The sequence below is a fragment of the Lepidochelys kempii genome, chromosome 2 (assembly GCF_965140285.1).
Source record: "Lepidochelys kempii isolate rLepKem1 chromosome 2, rLepKem1.hap1, whole genome shotgun sequence".
NCBI classification, from domain to species: Eukaryota; Metazoa; Chordata; order Testudines; family Cheloniidae; genus Lepidochelys; species Lepidochelys kempii.
Genome location: NC_136381.1, coordinates 252,121,792 through 252,144,039, shown reverse-complemented (window position 1 = coordinate 252,144,039; position 22,248 = coordinate 252,121,792). Strand labels below are relative to the sequence as shown.

The 22,248-nt window shown below is 40.5% G+C and overlaps 1 protein-coding gene across 6 annotated transcripts in view; it reads left to right on the top strand.

The window, feature by feature from the left end:
• RBM33 (RNA binding motif protein 33) overlaps positions 1-22,248 on the top strand; it is a 146,279-nt gene that overhangs the window by 90,373 nt on the left and 33,658 nt on the right. For 4 of the 6 annotated variants that reach the window (XR_012157626.1, XM_073334566.2, XM_073334564.1 and 1 more), the window contains 2 exons: positions 3,529-4,170; positions 21,500-21,703. Coding sequence is in view for 5 of the 6 variants with exons in the window: in XM_073334566.2 (XP_073190667.1) it covers positions 3,529-4,170; positions 21,500-21,703 (846 nt within the window). In the remaining variant the exon portion in view is untranslated. Of the gene's footprint in view, positions 1-3,528; positions 4,171-9,912; positions 10,058-21,499; positions 21,704-22,248 lie in introns of those variants that run through there. The other 2 variants (XM_073334565.1, XM_073334568.1) reach the window with 2 other exon arrangements.

The following is a 22,248-nucleotide window of genomic DNA, read 5'->3' as shown; positions in this document are numbered from 1 at the left end:
CCCCTCTTGTGTTGGGCATTCTTAAGTGCCTTCTTTATTTAGACAGGGGGCATATCCCTAACTGTTGATTCTTCTGCCACTCTCTTTCCAAGTGGACTCAGAAGCTAAGGGATGCCTTCCTAAAGTTATCCTAGAGCACTCCATGAAAGCCTATTCAGAGAAGGAGTATGTAGTGAAGGTTCACCCCTCTCTCCGTTCCTGCTCAACAAGTGCCCCAACAAGCTGTTGTTCCTTCCCAAACTCCATGGCTAAGATGTCTAAGAGACGGCAGTTGTTGACTTCAAAAAAGGATAGAAAGGAACCATGCTCCAGAGACAAGACATCGGTCTCCCTCCGTGGGACCCTTGGAACAGAGATGCAAGAATCAACATATTACACTGTGTCATGCTCTGCATTCAAAGGGCAGCAAATGGCCTAAGATGGGTGCCTCTGGAGCTTCATTACCAGGTATGAAAAAAGTGCCTGCAGTACTAGCTAAATCTGCTGCCCGCCTTCAGCACCAATTCTTGTACTCTTGGTATGCAGCTCCCACATTACTAGCCTTTTTGGTGCCGTGGCCTATTCATCACCAAGTGACACATCTGTGAGCCAGTGCCAGAGTCTTCCTTGTTGGAGCGTACAATCTCAAAATTCTAACTAAGCCTTCAGTCACTGAAATCATGGTACCACATAGAGCTGCTGAGCATTGGGTGTCACCTACTTTTCCTGCTCAGAGTGGGTCTCTTCCATCTCACAGGATCCTAGAGCTTGAGAGCCAGCCTGAGCCCTAACTTCGACGCTGCAGTTAAACAGCCCTTTAGCTCGAGCCCTGCAAACCCAAATCAGCTGGCATGAGCTAGCCACAGGTTTTTAATTGCAGTGCAGGCATAACCCAGGAGATTTGATCTGTTCAGCAGAAAAGTCTGGTCCTCTGCCAGTCTCCAGATATACAGAGTCATTTTGCTGGAAGAATCTAGTAATTGGCAATCTACACTGGGACACATTGTCTTAGTTTATAGAAAGAAAGGCATATAGAAAGGCATGCAGGGCCATGGAAGAATTAAGGTCCATTGTGCTAGAGGGGAATCTGATAGCTGGCATTTCCCAGCTGGCTGCTTTTGAATGTATCTGGTGTACCTACATACATGATCACATTTGTGGTGATGGAAAGAGCCTCCTGTGATCAGGAATACCCAGGTAGGTCCAAACTACGGTAGAGGATCTTCCATTTGAGGACTGCAACCTCTTAAATTCCAAGACAGCCGACTCCTCTGCTGGTACACTCCAGCCCCAATGAGAAGGCAAGCCAGAGTTCAAACCTTGTCCAGATAGTGTCCTCCTGCTAAATACGATTATAACCGATGCGGGCATTGGAGCCACTAGCAGAGAAGCAGAGGCCCAATGTAGACATCCCACCACTTCTTCAGATACAGTGCACTTGACATCTTCCTCTTGACAGGAGGCTTCATGCCACAGTTGAAAGTCTGGCAGAACCTTTGGAGAATCTCTGCCCTCAGCCTCCTGCTGGCAACTGCCTTTTCTTCAAGAAGCTTGGAGTAGGATCACCACAGCTGAGAGATTGTCAGCACTGGGTATTATGTACAATTCCAGTTCCTTCCTACCTTCTCTCCCATCTTCCCCATTCACACCTCTCATGAGATACTGTTGAAGAAAGAGATGGACCTGTCCTGCATCTTTGAGGAGCAGAAAAGGTACCCTTAGAGTTCAGGGCAGGGGGCTTCATTCCTGTTATTTTCTCGTCCCAAAGAAGGGGGCTTGAGGGCCTATTCTGAACCTTGATATCTCAAGAGCATACATCCAGCTCACAGGAAATTCATCACGTTCTTAGTAGGAACATCTCACTAACAGTACAGGATCCTGCCCATTGGACTTCCCACAGTACCAAGGTGTTGACCAAATACTTGACAGTTGTAGCAGCTCTTTTAAGGAGGCAAGGGATACAGGTTTATGCATATCCTATTAATGTGTTGATCTGAGGAAGATCATTACATCAGGTCATCAACTCAGTTCAAGTAACCTTAAATCTCTCACCTACTTGTTAGTCATCAGGAGTGGCATCCATGTGGACAATCACTCAAAGAAGAAAGAACAGTTACTTATCTTTTGGTAACAGTGGTTTTTTTGAAATGTGTTGTCCACATGGAGTCCATGATTCCCCACTGCTCCAGAGTCTTACTCCTCTGTATTGGCGAAGGAACTGTGGGGTATTTGGACCCATTCTGCCTCTTATGCCCTTGACCGGGGTGCGGGCAGGGTGCTCAAAGACATTTAGGACGCAGGCACGGCCCTAATGAACACTGCTTGCTACAATAATCCAATCTCATGTGCATACCCATATTTGAATCTGCATGGACAGTACATCTCAAAGAACCAGTATGGTAAGTAACCGTTCTTTTCTGGACACACAGGTTGTTTATGAAATATTTAGTACCCTTTTATGAAAGACAACTAAAATGCAATGTATTATTATTTGATGAAAACCTAATCTTATTATATTTGACAAATATATCTGGTAACTATAGCCTAAAATCAGAATGATCTGTTCATTAAAATTATAAATTCATTATATAGCGTGTTTTATAGGCAGATTGCTTTAAAAATAATCTTAAAGCTATTTAAAATGGAATCTAATTTCATCAGGTATATTTTGTAATAATATGTACATCCTGTTGAAGCAGCCAGCTCAAAAGCAAGGTGGATCTTTTCTTATGAAGATGGGCATATGCATTTCCTTAACTGTTCTCTATTTCTTATAGCTTCCTATAAGGACACTTTCTGCCAAAGTTGCAGAATCTTTAGAAAGGTTATTTGACAGAGTATAATACTTTCAGAAAGGCTTAGGGATGGAATATTAAAGGCATTCTCTATATACCATTAATATTCCAACACTGCATTTGGCAACATTTTGATTCTGAAGAGAGTGCATGAGTTCAAGGTCAGAGAGATTGACTTGTGCTGTTCATTATAACCAATTATTGTGTGACAAATGAGTTTGAGATCAGGCTGAAAATTCTGTAAGAAAAATCAATAGTTCTAATCAGGGCCTTTCAGGTCATTTACCACCCTACCTTTTGTTAGTTTGTCAGAAAAGAGAAAGATAAAACCTGTGTGACAGTGGATTGCCTCTGTATTGTTACTTTCCATTTGAAACATATTTTGATATCTTTAATTATTATATTAATAGTTTAATTGGTTTCAGAAACTTCTACAAGAGTTCCAATTTATAAGACTTCATTTTTAGTATTTTGATAAGATTTCCAAACTAGCAATATAGTTGGGGGGTGGGGGGGAACAGGATGTAGCATATCTAGTTTCTAAAACAGATTTGAGCTCCCTGTCTCTAGTGAATAGCAAATCTTCCTGGAAGATATGTCACTAATAGTTTTAGCACTATGTCAGGGTAATTTCAAAATCTCTTTTCAGATTTCTGCCATTATGACATCTTATAAAATAATAACTTATTGTTAGCTTTGACTAAACTAACATATTTCCCTATTTCAGTAAATGCCTTTCCTTTCCTTTTTATAGTTTCCCGATGAAGATGAAGAAACCAGATTGTACCGTTTGAAGATAGAAGAACAGAAACGCCTAAGAGAAGAAATTCTGAAACAAAAGGAGCTGAGACGGCAACAGCAGGCAGGTGCTAGAAAGAGAGAGTTACTTGAAAGACTTGCGCAACAGCAGCAACAGCCTCCTACACAACAATCTTTCACACAGCAGGAAGAGGAATTATCAGAGTTTCCCACCAATGGAAACCCATTTATACTCCATCCTGGTGCACAGGCCAGGCAAAATGTGAAAAATAGACTTCTTGTTAAAAAGCAAGACATGGTAGTTCCAAATATTCAGCCCAAACCCACCGATTTCATGCAGGATGGGGCTAATATGCATTTTCAAGGACAGCAAGTGAAAACAGTGAAGCCTTTGAGACAGACTAGAACAGTACCTCAAAGTCCACTTCAGCCATCGCCGAAAGTATTACAAACAAAACCTGCTGCAACTACAGCATCGCTCACCCCAGGACAGCCTGCTAGGGTGGCATCAATACAAGGAAGGCCTCAGGAACTGAAACCTGGTGTGAAAAGGACTGTCATGCAACGGGCAAACAGTGGTAGTGGAGATGGGCCCCATGTCGGCACCAAAGTGCGGGTGATTAAGTTGTCAGGAGGGGTAAGTTTCCAAGGCTCATCTGTTTTTGTGTTGTTTTGTCATGGTCTGTTTTTGTGTGTTCTACTCAGTGCAATCCTAAAATAGGAAAAGAACCTATTTTGAAAAGAAAACAGCAAATTCAACAGAACTAATAATCGGTATTTCAGAAGATGATTTTCAGAGCTATAAACGAGTTATTTTAAAAAAAACTTGTAGGAACAGAGGTTTGCTGTAATATATTGCAATGGAGTGGGGTTACCATTAAGTTTACATCACTGTTTCCTGAATAATATCTACTCATTTTGGTGCTTGTAACTTGAGCCCAAAAATTCTTCACCTGTGAATCTTCGCATAGAGCAGTAGTTCTCAAACTTTAGCAACCCAATGACCCCCATTTTGATTTAAAATTTTTCGCGGACCCCCAAGCCCCCTCCTTAGTCCCAGCCCTTCCCCCAAGGCCCCACCCCGCCCCACTTCTTCCTGCCCCTGCTCTACCCTTACCCCTCCTCTTCCCCGCCTCTTTCCATCCCATCCCCCAAGCGCGTCCTGTCCCCGCTCCTCCTTGTCCTTCCCAGTGCCTCCTGCCCTCCACTGAACAGCTGTTCCGCGGTGTGTAGGAGGCACTGGGAGGGACGGGGAGGAGTTGATCAGTGGGGCTGGTGGCCCCAGACATGATTTGCAGACCCCTTGGAGTACCCTAGCGGACCCCAGTTTAGGAAACCCTGGCATAGAGCATTTTGGTCCAGAAATGTTTTGATGTATGGGAGAAAAGAATTTGTGTGGCTATTTTTAAGTTTGAGGGGTTAAAAAAAAAAAAAGTATGCCCTGTCCATATTGCAGTTGAAACCATACTAGCAGCTAGTCGTGTTTAAGCATGGTTAAGCATGTTTTCCTGAACAGTGTGGGCAGCCTTTTTTTGTTTGAGAACCGCATTGCAAAACTGTGATATAAACAGAATTTGGGAGAGTAAATTTTCTTCTAGGGACTAGATAATGCCACCATTTCATTTTTGTGTCTAAATCAGATTTACTTATCTTTTGACAGGGGTCCATTGTCTACATTGGCTCCTGAGCACTGGTGGTAGTCCTGGTAGATTTGTATATTTGCAATGTTTTTCTATATTCATCCAGCAAATAACTATATTGGTGGTTTTCAACCTTTTTTCATTTGCGGACACCTAAAAAATTTTGAATAGAGGTACGGTGGACCCCTTTGGAAATATTAGACATAGTCTGCAGACCCTCAGGTGTCCACGGATCACAGATTGAAAACCACTGATCTATATTAAATTTGATTTTCTATTATTGAAAAAAATTGGAGTGCCGAATAAGCTGAGAATTCAGAGGGTCTAACTACAAGATTTTCCCAGAGAGATCTGGTCCCTGCTTTGCCTTGGGCAAAAATATTTTAATATAAAAATCTTTTGATACCTTTTAGGAGAGGGGCAATCCGAAAGAAATCTATACACTAATTGAGGAAACCACTAGAACTGCAGTAGGCAACAAGCAGGTGGACATTTCGAGTGTGTTAGCAGAGGTTGAACAGGACCTCAGTTACAGAAGTTGCTTCTCACTCTTCTCTCAAAATCTGATTTTTTTAAATAATAGAATTTAGCAAATAAGTAGACCAAAATATAGTCTTAGGTGCTCAGATACCTTGGTAATGAGCACAGTATACATATGCAACAGGGCGACAGATATCGCTGTTGGTGTTTTTAAAAGGGAAGAGGCAATTAAAATGCTGGAGAGACTTAGGTATTAAAGGTGACTACTTTTCATAAGGATTTTATTGCATTACAGATAATTCCAAAATGTTTCAAATTGTATAGTTACACGGTGACTGTAAAGGTCCTCTTAACAATTTTTAAAGAAATATATTTGCATAATGGAAAGAATATGACTAATGAGGATCTGGTGAGAGTGGAGGATGACTCTTTCTTCAGACATTGGTAGTAACTTTAGTCCAGTAGAAGGAGGAAATACCAGAAGTTGTAAGTAATCCCTTCTGTTGGACTAAATAAAAATATAATCATACTTTCAGGAATCCCATTGGCCTGCAATTAGTGTGACTGGCTTATTTTATTCTTGGTAATTCAACAAAAGCAGTCGGCCCCAACTTTTCTTCTGATCTGGTAAAATAAAACAACATCAAGCTACAACCCCAGCCACCAGTGCATTAGAGGTCTCTAGGGTAAATGATTCAGTGCCCAATGTAGCAAGTGTCATGAAAGAGTTTTTTTCCTCAGTGTTCTCTTTTTCCAGCAAACCATAAGTGACTTATTTTTTTACCGATTATACACTAATGTTGCTTGCCATCAGATTTAGCCACATTAAGTACGTGTCGTTCCTGCTGCATTGTATTCTATGTAGACTTGCTCTTGTCCCTTGAAAATTCATTTAATATCTTCAGGATCATCAGCATAGAACAGGCTGTCTGTGCATGGTATGTAGTTGCTTTTCCTTGCCACCATGGAATATTTTTTTTTTCAAACTATAGAAAAATGAAAGCGAGCGTTACAGTTAGCTTTTTAACTCTGATCAAGATGGTTAATGAATTTTATAATAGTTTGTCAGAAAGCTGAATCTATATTACTTTGTTCCATGTGCCACACAGTGAAAAAGGAAAATCTCAGTAGCAGGGGGGCAATCTGGCCTATTTTGATGCTCAGTATATTAAAAAAGATTAACAAGTTTATCAGAGCCCTGCAAACTGTAAGGATTATAATGTTTATAATTCTATTTTTTAGTACTGCAGCATACACCACTTATTGCCAGACCTATGAGATGCCCGAGTACTATTTTTTTTTAAACGAACCCTTACTCCTTAATTGTCCTTCCTCAGTCTAAATTAGCAAAAAAGAAAAGGAGTACTAGTGGCACCGTAGAGACTAACTGAAGTGAGCTGTAGCTCACAAAAGCTTATGCTCAAATAAATTGGTTAGTCTCTAGGGTGCCACTAGTACTCCTTTTCTTTTTGCGAATACAGACTAACACGGCTGCTACTCTGAAACCAGTTTAAATTAGGTTTGCCTCACTTCCCTGCTGTCAGCCACCAGAAAATGCTTTGGCTTCTTTTATCTGTAAGCAGTGACTTGATTCTGCAGTATAGCAGCCTCTCTGCTGCTGTCAAAACTACAGATCGTTTATACCCATTTCCCTTTCTCTTAATTTTTTGTGCAGATGAAGTCTTTAATGGCCATGAAATGGTGAGATTCATACTGGTTAGGCACTGTGTAGACTACTCTACCCAGCTGTGCCGAAGTATGTCAGTACACACTTGAAAAGTCCTTTCTTTCAGCAGACTAGCAGTAGTACTGAATAATGTAAAATAAACAGTTATCTAACAGGGAATGGACTGAGATCATGCTCATACCACCTTTGATCTAAACCGGTTTCGCTTTGCACTGGAGCTGTTGGCAAAAACTATCTGCTCATTAGACTGCTCACTGATACCGTGGTGGGTAGAACAGTTATCGAAGTGGCATTATATGCTAATGATGGGTTTTATTTACTGTCAAAGCAGCTCCAAATTTAACTTACCTTGTTAAGAAGTTGTCCGTTTTCTTCATTCAAAATTACTTTCAGAGAACAGTGACTCCTGCTGTTGAGCAAGAACATACCCCAGTGTGAGTCTTTATTTTGTGTGCAGCAAGCCCTTTACGTTACTAGGTGTTAGGGTATCTGACTCCAGGTATGCAATGTCCCCTCATCTCTGAATAAAATAAGATGGCCTGTCAAAGTGGCTATGACCAGAGTTCACACTCATGGGACAAATAATCTTTTTCAAGAAGATTTCATGAAATTGCAATATTTTCCAATTAAATATCTTTTTTAAAAAAAAAAAAAAGATACTTGCTGTCCAGTGTCTCTGACACAGTAGATATGTGGTGGGCAAACTTTTTGGCCCGATGGCCACATCTGGGTGGGGAAATTGTATGCAGGGCCATGAATGTAGGGCTGGGGCAGGGGGTTGGGGTGTGGGAGGGAGGTTGTGGGAGGGGGTGTGTTGTGCAGGAAGGGGCTCAGGGCAAGGGGTTGGGGTGCAGGAGAGGTGTGGGGTGTAGCAGGGGGCTCAGCACAGGGTTGGGGGCTCAGGGCAGGAGGTTGGTGTGCAGGAGGGGGTGCGGAGTGCGGGAGGGGGTTCAGGGCAGGGGGTTGAGATTCAGGAGGGGTGCAGCGGGGGCTCAAGGCAGGGGATTGGGGTGCAGGAGAGGTACGGGGTGTGGCGGGAGCTCAGGGCGGGGGGTTGGGGTTCAGGAGGAGTGCAGCAGGGGGCACAGGGCAGGGGGTTAGGGGTGCGGGGGGCTCAGGGCAGGGGTTGGGGTGCAGGAGGGGTGCGACCGGGGGCTCAAGGCAGGGGACTAGGGGGCTTAGGGCAGGGGGTTGGGGTGTGGGAGGGGTTTGGTGTGCAGGCTCCAGCCCGGCGCCGCTTACCTTGAGCTGCTCTGGGGTGGCAGTGGGGCTGAGTCAGGCTCCCTGCCTGCCCTGGCCCTGCGCCGCTCCCGGAAGTGGCCAGCATGTCCAGCAGTGGCTCCTCTCACCTGTGGGTACCACCCGTGAAGCTCCCATTGGCCACGGTTCCCCGTTCCCAGCCAGTGGAAGCTGTGGAGGGCGGTGCCTGCAGGTGAAAGCAGCACACAGAGCCCTCTCCCAGGGACGTGGTGCTGGCCGCTTCCGGGAGCGGTGTGGGGCTAGGGCAGACAGGAAGCCTGCCTTAGCTCTACTGTGCCACAGGGCTGGCAATCCCACTGGCCGGCTCGAAAGCCCTGAGGGGCCGGATCTGGCCCTCAGGCTGCAGTTTGCCCTCTCCTGCAGTAGATGCTCCAATATGTGCCTGGCAAGCCTCAAAAAAAAGAAAGCAGAAGATGATTAACACTTCCTGTATGTCAGACACTGCAAAGTATTGCATGCCATATCAGGGACTAGTGGTGTGATGCAAGGGGTTAATGATAGGATTTGTCCTTATTGATTCCATGTCACAGCTGTCATTTTTACCAGAATCCTAGTTCCTCAAACACTTTAAGGCTAACCCTTCCTTTTGTGCCTCTAGATGAGCAACGAGGAATGCCTATGTGAGTGGTTTTCTATTTTGATTATTCCCTTTCAGTCCTGGTAGTCCAAATATGCTTGCCAAATTTAGTCAGTCTGATCTTTAGGACTTGAAGAGAAAGTGGGACTAAGTGTTCAGCGGATATATTTGATATCAAGGCTTTGCTTTTTTGCAGAGCTACAACACCTCTGTCAGCATAGCTTATCTAGCTTCAGTCTTACTTTGCTGCATATCTTCAGGACATCACTTCACTGGGTCTTGGATACACAAGATCAGCATATTATTATCGTGCTGTCCATGAGAAAAAGGTCTTAGATTTGTCTGGCTCAATCAGAGGCCTGATCTCAATACTAGATAAAGAACACAAGAGGATTCAGACAGGATAAGATCTTGAAATGGTACTTGTTGGGAGGAAATACAGTAATAAATGGATATTTGTAGGCAGGCATAGTAGATACTTCCAAAAAATATCTAGTGCAGTTGAAATCTGTAAAACCAATGTCATAGAGCAGGAATGATCCTGGCCATGAGGGAGCAGGTTTGTACCCAGTGTTAGCTCTATATGTCTTATGTGTTAAAAGGTTATACAAACTGTGCATGTTAGACATGTCCATTGATTGGTCTGAAGTTCTCTTAGCATTGCATGATGTTTTAAAATCATTATTGTACCACTCAGTCATCTTATATTATTATTATTGGGTGATCTCTCCCTAGCCAAAGACTGGTCTTCCTTGCTCAAAGTGATATGTCTCAGCCTCTGTGGCCCGAAAATGCTGACTCTTATGCTGGACCAAGAATACACACTCTTTGTCTGTGTGGAGATCTGCACTAGTGGGCCTTTTGTATAAGTACCTATGTTCTGTTTGGATTAAAAGTTAAGTCTTAGATTTTCATGAGTTACGGCAACTACTGCCTGACAATTCATCTTAAAAGCTTGACTGAAATAGCTGACAAACTATTTTGGTTGGAAATTCAGTCTGGAAGGATATAGTCTTGGGTTGTATAAAAAATATTGAAGAGGGAAATAAAGGACAGATTGCTTTGCTTTATTTAGGATAGCAGTCAAGGAGGGAGGTAGTTGAACACTGAATTCTAAAAAATGGGGGGGAAAGTTCTTGATTTAGACAATCCTGTTGGATGATGTAAATTTATCTACTAAGATTTGCTTGATGATTGTATTTGTTGTTTTGCTTGTTATGTGTATTGTTCATTATAGCCAATAAAAATTGTTTAAATAATTTAAATTTCTATAGCGCCTTTCGTCCAAAGACATCAGAAGTGCTTTTACAAATGTTAATTAAAGTCTCCAACAATTATGTGGCAAGAAGTATATAGGGAGCTTTCAACCCATATCTGAAATGCAGCTCTGAGGTGTGGAATGTCAGAACATTAGCAGCGTACAGTAAAATTATTTTCAAAGAGTGGGAGGATGGCATCAGCATCAGTACTCATCCCCCATCTGAAAGAATGGTCTTGGGCACAGGTAAGGGCAGTATCCATGTCTTATTAGGTGCGCAGGCAAAAACTTAATGAAGGCCAGCATTTTATATTGGATTTTAATGTCTTTTTTTCATACTTACAACTTAAAGACAATGCAAAAAGACTGACACCTGAAAAGCTGCACTAATCTAAACATCAAGGAGATTAAAACTCAGTCAGATTAAACTCAGATTAAAATTGACTTCCAGTATCTGTAAAATTTCAGTCTAGCAATATTTGTCAAATTAGAATGTTCCCTACTGAAAAACCCACTGGAATTCTTGCTCTGAAAAGGTAAAGTCTAAAGGCACAGGTTGGTGCAAAACTTTAATTTAAAAACTATATAGGTGCCATTGGGGCATAGATTGATGTTAACTAAGGTGGAATACGTCATGATTTTCAGAAATTTTTAGAGATGAGGGTAAGGATATTGCATGTTAGTTGGGAGATACACCTTTTATTGGGGTTGTATGAAAGGAGACACAAAGCCACACATGAGCAAAGGAGGATTTAATGGAAAGGCAGTGCAGGAGGAGACCAGGGCATAAAGGTAGGTGAGGTCAAGAGCAAGAGAAGAACTAGACAGCACTTTAAGAAAGGCTAGCCATCAAATCCTGACTAAAAGGAATCCATGTTTAACAGGTTAAATTAGAAACTAATTTCACTTCAAATAACTTAGAGTATATGCAAAATAAAATGCTTCCTCTTATCAACCTGAGTACAGTCTGAGGCTCCCTGTAGTTTTCACCTTTTCCTCCCCAGGAAGGAAAGACTAGGCTTTTCATTGAGTACCGTAAATGCAGATTCCATCATTCCCTTAAAATTGTAATAGAAAGTCTTTTGCAGTTTAATTTTGGAATTTTATACTGTAAAACAATCTCTTGTGGTGGGCTTGATGTACATTATTGCAACATCAAGTAGTAGTTGGATTTCATAAGAGGAAATGATAGAGGGACAACCATGACAGTGTAAGTAAAAATATGTGCTAATAGAAGGAATCTTACTTTAAAGTGAAAATTGGTCAGCATGGGATTATTGGAGTGGGAAAGGATACAGATTTGTCCCATTTAAATTTAGTGACTCCAAGAGCAGTGAAATGCTTTAATATAAAATGCTCAAAGTTTAAGAAATTGGCGTCAGCCACTAATACAGGTATGCCTTGAGTCTAGAAGACACTCAAACACAAATGGAACTAATTAACCAAATACCATCAGTGCCATGGAAACATAATGCTAGAAGCTTGGGGCAGAACATTGCAAGAGTTTAGTGAACAGATTTTTGTAGCCATAGCAGAGTGGTACGCACTGGGTTCCTGTTTTGGATTGGTTAAGAAATTGTCAGTCTGCACAGATTTGTTCATCTAAGCAACTCTAAGGCTGCAAGACCTATTTGGCTGAAGAGGACTACATTAATGCAAACTAGGAAACTTTTAGTTCAAGCCCACAGCATCCCCATGGGGGAATTACAGTGCAGCACTTCAGTGCACATTGCTATTCATACCATTCATTGTCCAAACTATGGAGCAATGTAGACAAAGCTCAGAATGACTTTACCTTGAGGTGAGACATTTTCTGAGTTTCCTTCAGAGAGACTACTCTTAAATTTACAAGCATTGACTTTTCTTCCAAGGTTCTAGGTAGTCCTACTTATGGATCAATACCTCAATCTATTGAAGAACCTACCCGGGTTATTGCTTGTGGGTATAAAGTGGGGGGCACTTTCCTCCAGGAAAGTGGGGGCACAGTCAAAAGTTTCTAGAAATGAGCATCCTGTAACTTTTACTGTTCTTTATTTAAAAGGAAAAACAGTTCAGAACATAGCTTATTTCCTCAGCGGCACAGTCCAACAAAAGCACATCATCCCAGTAATCTCTCTTCACTGGCTTTCTGTTGAATGCTGGCTCAAGTTCAAGATTTTGGTTTTCATGTTGAAAGTCCTATGTTACGATAGCCTCAATTATCAGTGGGACTATTTCATTCTGTAAAGTAATGACCACAGTGACATTTTCACTAGTGTAGTGTCAAGATTGCAAGGAGCAGGCAGAGTTGTTTTTCCTAACAGAAGAGATCAGAATGATGCATCTGGGTATGTTCAGAACCTATTTTGACCTATCCACTCATGATGAGCACACCAAAATCATGTTTTGAAACAAAACAAGCATCTTACAGAATGGGGGAAAGTGAAAGGTTAATCTTGTGCTCACTTCAGTGGCCTAAGAACATAACAGCCATACTGGGCCAGACCAGTGGTCCGTCTAGCCCAGTATTCTGTCTTCTGACAGTGGCCAGCACCTGGTGCTTCAGAGGGAATGAACAGAACCAGACAGCTATGATTGATCCCTCCCCTGTTATCTAGTCCCAGCTTCTGGCAGTTGAAGGTTTAGGGATATTCAGAGCATAGGGTTGTGTCTTTGGCCATCTTGCGTTCATAGGGTTGTGTCCTTGATCCATTCTCCATGAATGTATCTATTTTTTTTTTTGAACCCAGTTATAATTTTGGCCTTCACAGCAGCCCTTGGCAATGAGTTCCACAGGTTGACTGTTCACTGTGGGAAGAAGTACTTGCTTTTGTTTTGTTTTAAACCTGCTGAATATTAATTTGGGTGCTCAGATATCTCAATGATGTGTGCTTTAAGAATCAAGATAAAAAAGCTGACTGACTTAGAGGGAGAGAGAACTACTTATAGAGGTTTTCCAGTAGAAATGCCTGACATGGAGATTTTCTTGGAAAGACTTACTGCACAACTGGAGAAACAAAATAGTGACCAACTTCTGTGGTCTGGTAGCCCCTAGCATTTTGAATGGATGTTCTACCCTCAAAACAAGAATTTTTCTTGACAAACCCCTTGTCTCCAACCAAAATCATGTCCCAATAGCAGATATGCATACTACACACCATGTATTCTATGAAATATGTATTACGGGGCTTTCTTTACCTCTGCTAAAATAATAATATGCCCAGTGTACTTGCTCTGAAGTGACCTTTTTCTATTGCTTAAAACAGTGCATTGTTTTTGGTGGAAGGAGGTAGGTTTTAAAATAGAGGCACTGTAACTCAGTGAAGGTTATGTACAAAGCAAGTTTCAAACTTAGTTGACTTTATTGGATCTTTGCAGTTATATTTACATTTTATTGGGGAATTTCCCATACAACGCTCAATAACTCAGAGGTTGATTCTACCCTAATAAAGTGAGTAGCGATAAGTCACCATTTGTGCAGTTACTGCAGTCATAGTAATGGCTAAAGCTGTAGCGTAGATAAGGCTCGTACCCTTTTACCACTGTTGTCTAACCCTGTTTATGCTACAGCCTCTGCAGTTATGAACAACAACATACACTTTCAGGCAGAGGCCAAGCAAGGAAATTTTCAGCCCACTTTTGAAGGAGGCATCCAGGGTATTCAATACATCATTGCTCACTGAATGCCCTTCGGTAGTTTGACTGCAACGTGCCTCCTTTTGTACTGAGCTGGAAAGGGAATACAGTTACGCTGGGAATAGAAATAGTCAATTTTTTTCTGGTATTATCTCTTTGTGTATATTTGTTCTGAGTAAGCTTGCTTCATGATCAAAATTTTAGGAATCATAAAGGAGAAAATATACATTTCCTCAAACACTTTAACGCTCTGATAAGAGTTAGAAAAGGTCAGTTCCTTCAGTATAAATGGAGACTGCTTGACTGGTCACCCAGTTGTTTGATTTGAGTCATACTTAATCTAACCTTGTGTCCGCCAGGCATATACTTTTCTTTTTGTGTATGAGAGTAAATAGTTGGAATTTAGATAGTTAATTTCTGTCTTAGATTGCTCATCAGACCTGAGTTTCTCTCTTAAATAGAGATGGCTATGATCCAATATGGGTGGAGGGAGCAAAGTGGGAATTGTATTCAATAAATGTATTGTTACTGTTCTTTCATTTAAAAAGTAATGACCAGCATCAGGCACGTCCCAGTCAGGGAGAACACTAAATTTAAGTCTGAAGACCTGTGGTTTTCTGCCACTGACTTGTGTGATATTTGGTAATTATGCCTTGTGCCTTAGTTTAGCAATCTTTAGAATGGGAAAAATATTTACCATCTTCGTGAAGTATTTTCAGTATCTGTATATAAAAAGTGGTATATAAGAGATTCTTTTTGTCTGACACCTATTGTTCTGCTAATACGGTTGATAAATGTCCTGGACTATTGATTAGCTGTTTTTCTTACATTTTAGAGTAGATATCAGTGGTTTTGCTTTATTTTTACAATGTCTATTTTTGTGTATCACACTGCTGTGTTAGTATCACAGTCTGCTGTTTGGACTTCAGTCTTTTTGACGATAACCAATTGTTGTATCAGTTTAAAATCTATTTACACACAGAGACCAATATACTGTAGATATATGATAAAATATAGTGACTATCTTCTGTCATTGAAGGAGGATGACTTTAGTGATCTGACAGGTATTTTCTCTCTCAACTGCTGTGATCTATAAAGTGACTATTTTCTGGAAATACTGACTTTTAAAATGCATATAGAGTATTTCTTTTTTTCTCCCAAGGAAAATCAATTACAAAGGCCATTTGGGGCTCTGAGGTTTTCGGGGTAAGATTTAAAACTTCATCTTTTGCCACATGCTCTGTTTGAATTATCGTGTATGTTAAACAAATAGGCCCACAGAATGAGGTGAGCATATTAGAACCTCTTTTTGTTCTTGTTGTCTCTGTGTTTTGATGCATGTGATACTTAAAGTAAATAAACTTAGGTTGATTTGTGAAGTGCTTTTGCAGCATGCACATTCATTTACTGTTGGGTGATTTTTGAATTAGCTTTTTAAAGATTACATGGATAGACACAGCATTGTAGTAGTTAATAGAAACCTGTGCAGTGAGGTCTATGGGCTGCAAGATCAGTAACAGTGACAGTGAAGTATGGCCTTATCGAAAGGAGAATGCATAAGAGGCTGCCCTGGGACACTACACCACTGTCCTTCTGTGTATCCTGACAATGTTATCTGTCCTCTCAGTACGGAGTATCAAGTGTCTGTCATGAGTATAGAAATTAATTTAATGTCACCTGAAGACATGCAATTAATCTTTTAGAGGTTTTCATAATACCTTTACAGAAAGAGTTGCCAGTTTGGCGGATTTGGATTTTGGGGTTTAGCAGAAGATAAGGAAAATTAATTTTTCATCAGGGTTAATACAAGCTAGCAGGGCCACAAAGGCTGAGAAAAATGGCTAGGGAATTTGTCAAGTGTTGTCACTCTAGAATAATGCTGCTTAACGTCTGATAGGTGTAATCAAGAGTTGAGATTTCTATAGAGAGGGATTAATCAATTTGCTCACTACAGAATGCAAGTTGGTGATATCACTCCTTCATGGGGTTTAAGAATGAAAATAAGATTTGATCTGTCAAATTGCAAGAAGCGCTGACAGTATCAATGGGCATTTTTATCAGTACATTTTTAAAGCATTTGTTATAAATAAATTTGTCCTGCTAATGTTGGTGGCAAACAAACTTCATCTGTATTGTAAAACTGTCTAAAATCCCTGATAGAGTACAATGCCTTAGCTTACTAAATTCAGGCACCCCTCTTTAAAAAAAACAACACAAACTCCCTTTATAGAACTCATATTTTTATATTCAATTGGATGACTTCTAAACTTCTGAAGATGCAAAGAATTGATTAAATAAGCAACTGAAATATCATATAGTGACCACTTTGAAATATGGTCACTATCTATATCTGACACATCTGTTTTAAAATCACTGTCATGCATGACTGAAATGATTCCTGTTCATTGCACTGTTTTAGAATACTTTACAAATATGTTCTTTAGCATTAGAAGTTTGAAAAAATACTCATAATATAGACCAAATCCACTTGCTCGTTCCTTTAGAATTTTCATTTTTAAATTATATTCAGCATTTAGAACTATTGAGTTTTTTATGTCAGGTGACTTTTAAGAGCAGATTTTATTTGGCAAATAACCAGTTTCACTTATGTTCCAAAGACTTGCAGGTGAACAGATAGAACTCTTGCTACACATAGCAGCTTTTGTCATGACTGCCGTTTAAACCCAGTTTTTCAGGGTTTTGACCAGAAATGTTCACGCCTGACTGTAAGTTAGCAATTGGGGAACAAGCCTTGGATAAAACTTGATAATTCAAATTGTGAAGGGGAAAAATGGTTTGTGCTTTAGAGTTTACGGGGCAGGCAGTATCTCAAGAAAATATTTTTTAATCATTGGTATTTAGACGAAGGATGAAATTCTCCCCTGGGCAGAAGCCGTTCACCACTTAAATCATCCGAATTAGGTCCTCAGTAGAGGTTTTAAGAGGAGTTGTAGTGTAGGATTTAAGTGGATTTGTGGTCCACTGCCATGTGTTCACTGTGTGAATAGTGGTAAATTTCACCTGAAGTGTCAAAACTTTGTGCATCAAATTGTCTATGATAGAGTAAATGAACGATTGACATCTCTTTGCAAGATCTGGTATTAAAATACATATCCCAAAAGTCCAAGTGTTTTTCTGAACTTTTTAAAATCAAAATAGATTTTGAGCACAAAAGTTAAAATGATGGGTGGGCCTGCTAGCCCCTTTCTTTTACCCTGGGTGTTACAAGGTTTTAATAAATCAAAAATAGGCTGGTGAAAAGGGTTAAAAAAATGGAAAATTTGTAAGAAGTTGTCAAATTTTTATTTGTGTTTACAAGAAAAATCAGCAAGAATTAAGAAACTTAACAGTTATGCTAGGACACACTAGAGACACTACCATCTCAGCCTTACCCTTCTACAGGCTGTGGGCCTGATTCTTCAGCAGCTCAACCACCTGCTCTGGCCCAGACATTACAGAATCTAGCATCAAGTAGGATTCAACACCACCACCGTCTTCTACCTACCATGAACCAGAGAACCTTTCCCAATGTTAATATGCCGATTAGAAGCTCCACTTCTGTATGTATTGTTTGCCCTTGGGATCCCACCTTCATGTTTCCCCGGAAGGAGAATTGGGAGCCAGCACATGTATTATGTTTTACATTTTCCTTTGTAGGTGGTATGCAAAAATTTTTGAAGTTGATGCCATATCCCTATCAGGGATAAGTGATCTGCTAGTTATTTTTGTAGCATGAAGTCCAAATGTTCTGTCTCTGAAGTATGTGTAGTTGATGTATTGACATTACTGGCTTAGTTTTTCAGACTTAGAACTTCTAGAAGCTGACATTGATTGTGTCCAGTGTAAGGAATTGGACTTAGAGCATGATGTGGATAATGATTCTAATATTTGAACTGTGAAATAAACATATTAATATGTACACTTTGTTCATTTTCACCTTGAGGTACCTTTTTTGGCTTGGCTAATGTCTCTTTGATCAGCTATGTCTGTAACAAACTGAAATCAATAGTACTAAGATGCATTCATTTTACAAGCCTTTCCTTGCTTACTCCTGGGCAAGTGCTGACCTGAGAGCAATATTTGCTCTTGAACTCCCCAAAGAAAGACATTGATACCATGTTAAGTTAAAATCTCGAATAGTTATGCAAAGAAAAAAGAAAGAACTTGTTGCTTGCTTGCAATGAACTGGGTGTGGCACTGTTGGCCCTGTAGCTTCCAAATAGTTTTAATGCACAAACAAGTCTCTTTCAAGAGCTGCTGCTGTAGATCCCCCTCATCACATGCATGGTACTCCTGCACTGTGAGTTCCAAGCCATCTAGAAAAGCAATAACTATTTGGCTGCATAAGGGACCTGTGGAAATCCTAAATGTTTAGAACAAGGCTATAAAAACAGATTTTGGATCCAGCTGCCCTTCTTTCTCCTTTGCCAGGGTCAGTTGTGGTATCACTTCTCTTCCTTTTGCTTTCACGTGTATTTGAGTTAGTGCACCTTCTTCATTTCTTTTTATAACTTTTCATTTTTCTCTAAATAGTTTTAAGCTTAGTAAAATTTTTAGATAATTCCCCATTGTTTGGTCTTTAGCGATTAGAATTCTGCAAGATTGTGAAGCCATGTTGCTGCATTAGGTTGACTCCAGGCCATTAAAGGTTTTGTATTGCTTGGATTCATCTTTCAGTCTGGTCAGTTTCATTGTGTGATATGTGGGCCCAGTAGTTAAGTATTGGTCTTTCAAACAGGCCTAGTTGAAGAGGTGTATGTTGTCTGATTCTAAAATATCCATGATGCATCAGCATGCCAGATACTGCCTCTTGTATCCCTGGATTCCTCACACTCTGGCGTAGTGTTCCCTATATATAGGGTTCATCTCGTGGACTTGTAAGAAAAGAGAGGATTGTTCAAGTCTTTCTCCCTCTTCTTTCCACCCCTTCCCCCCCCGCCCCCAGCAGGCGCTTAACCATCAGGTCAGGCTTTATCAGTCCTGATTCTTGCATCTGAAGCCACCTTAGGATCCTAGTTCCTCACTCCTGCGTTGTTGCAGACATCATAATTTTCTAGCTGCCATAATGTTTTAATTCAAAATCTTCAAGATATCCAAAATAGTTGGGTTTTTTGCTTAAAAAAAATTTCACCTTTGATAATCTTAAGTATTTGCTTCAATTTTTTGCCCGTATCAGAGAGTATCTGTCAGGCATTTCAGCAAACGTACAAGAGGAATTTGAAAAGACAACCTGCCTCATCTTGAATGTTTCCTTCTGGTATAAAACCCATAAGAAGAGTGAGCAAGTTGTCGGTTTCAGTTAATTATTTTCCTTTTAGAGTATCCCTTGAGATGAAATCCTCAATCATGATTTTATCAAAAAGTTACTGACTTTCAGACTGTATAGATCTGTTGTTCTTCCCAAAACCTTGTATGTTGTCTGTCCTGATCAGTAAGAAGCTGGCACGTTAGGATGAAACTCTTCTGTTAATTCCCCAAGTTATTCATAGATTTTGGTGACAAGTCAAAAGGAGGAACAAAGGGAACTGTGAGAACAAATGCTTTCAAAATGGATTAGATTTTGTATTTATGCGCATTCTAATTTAAAGACTCAGTTCATTCTACTAAATTGGACAATTTAGGGCAATTAACATGATGGGTTTTTTTCACAGAAATTTGTGAAGCCAGTTTGTGTATGTGTATACATTTGTGCATCATGATATCCTGGTTGGTACTTCATTGCAGTGATTGTTTTGGGTGAGTTAGGCTGTTCTCCTTTAATCATCTGACTTCCTCCAGGGGTTGGGCACTAATCTCCCAGATTGGGAATCTACAAGGGTAATTCGGAACAGAGAGAGACTGTTTTCCAGTAACTGCTGTTCAAGTCTTAATACCTCTGCTCATCCACCCTCTTTCCCCTTTTCTTTGAGACCTTCTGTAGATTCTTCAAATTAGTGAAAGAAACTGAGTAGTTGATGCTGCGAGGCCCTTGGTTTTCTAGAATATTCTGATCTGTGGAGGGGTGCTTATGCAGCCATGACAGGCACTGCATTTCTCAGTGGTTCTGAGTTAACAGTTCTGTGGGAATGGGTATTCTAAGTGTGGGTCTGCAGAGGTAATATATACTCAAGCATAGTTACTGGTGAGTAGCCGTTTCTCTACTATTCTGTAACAAGAAAAGGAGTACTTGTGGCACCTTAGAGACTAACCAATTTATTTGAGCATAAGCTTTCGTGAGCTACAGCTCACTTCATCAGATGCATCCGATGAAGTGAGCTGTAGCTCACGAAAGCTTATGCTCAGATAAATTGGTGAGTCTCTAAGGTGCCACAAGTACTCCTTTTCTTTTTGCGAACACAGACTAACACGGCTGTTACTCTGTATTCTGTAACAGTAACAGATACTGAGTGTTTTGACGGGAGTCCCTTTAAGCTGTTAATGTGCTGCATAGCATTGCAAGCTAGATCCTCCATTTGAAACACTTTATAATTGTGAGGCTGCCTAGTTAGTGCCTTCTCATTTGCCATAGTAGACCAATTATGTTGCCTCTTGCTGAATGTAATCTTCAGAAAACTGTGTATGGTGACTGTAAACTTGGCCGTATTTGATCTGGGAAAGGTGGACACGTATCCATGTGAGAGAACTACCGGTTCCTTGGGTGGAAGTAGCTGAGCCGCTGCAAACTTCTACTCTTTTCTTCAAGGCTCCTCTCTTCTACCCCTCCTCTCATCCCAAGCTTGAATTACAGAGACAGCTCGTTTTGGGAAGACTGTAGTACTTCCACATATGACTTCAGAGGTTGGGACAGGGACATGGTTTGTCACCTCTGTTTTTATTCTTTTTTTAAGGAGAAAAAATAAAAACACTTGGAGGAGAAAACTACTCTAATATTGGTCATTGTTAGAGGGAGGAGACTACTTAGAAGCTTATTTTAGCTATAAATAGGCAGCATAAAGATGCACTTAATAAAAATCACCAGCCTTTAGTCTTGCAAGGTTTGCTTGGTTTGAAAAGATGCATAAAGATTCAGACTGGTTCCTGCTTCGTTCAGGCTGTTTTGCCCTTCTCTAGTCTAGAATATACGTCTCTTAAAAAAATGTAGTTTAGCGGAACGTAAATATAACGTAATTCCTGAAAAGCTGGAATTGTGAAGAATGAATAGGTGGGTCCTTGTATAAATAATAGGACATTTTCACAGTCTACTGAAAGGAAACAATTAAAAGCACAGTGAATTTAATGTAGTATTTTGTACTTCTTTGCATTATGGATTTTTTAACTAAGTATAGTTCCTAGCTGAGGTGTGTACCATACATCCTTCTCTTGCAGACGCTAGTTTGATTTTAATATGCAAGTCTGTGTTCTAATCCTCTGCGCGCTAACAAAGTTCTTCTCCACAGCAAGTCTCAGAGGAAGTGAATGTTTGCATTGAGTAGATAGGTACTGAACAGCATGTTCTGGTTTTGATTTCAGCAGGAGGGGGAGAATGTTGGCTTTGTGCACCCAGAAGGCCAGCCCCAACGCCTCCAACAACCTCCAGAAATGAGACAGCAGCCAGTGCGGAAGGTCACGTTGACAAAGGGACCACTCCAGCAGCAACAGCAGCAGCAGGCTCAGATACATTCAACAGTTCCACAAGGAGTCAAAAATATCCAGGGGATTTATCCAGCTAAAAAGGTGATTTTTAGATGCATTGTTGCTGCTAGGAGCTGTATTATCTGCTGAATGTGTTGCCATATTAATGTTAGCATTGTTTAAAAAATAACCAGAATCCTTACCAGCATTAAAGAAATTTAAACTGTAACTGCCCAGGTAAAATTATTAATGGAGGGCTGGATGACTCAGGAAATTGAGAAGGGGATATAAAGCTTTTAACCTACAGGATACTTGTTTCAATCCAGCCCAGGTTGGTAATGTCTGAAAGTTGTTCCCGTCTCATTGTGGTTCTGTGGCCTGCGTAAATTCTGTTAGGTGATGACAGTCCAGTATTCCAGTGGAGGAATGTCCACTACTCGAAAATCATTATCACAGCTGACTGTCTAGCATGCTTTTTGGCATTATGAGTAGAGATGTCAAAGATTGAATGAGTATGGAGACTGAACTACTCTCTCCTACCAGAAGTGGTCCCAAGTTATGCTACGTATTCTGTGTATATGTCTGGTAGAGAAAGGATTAGCACTGTCAGGGTGGTATTTTCCACTAGAATTATAGATATAAATTAA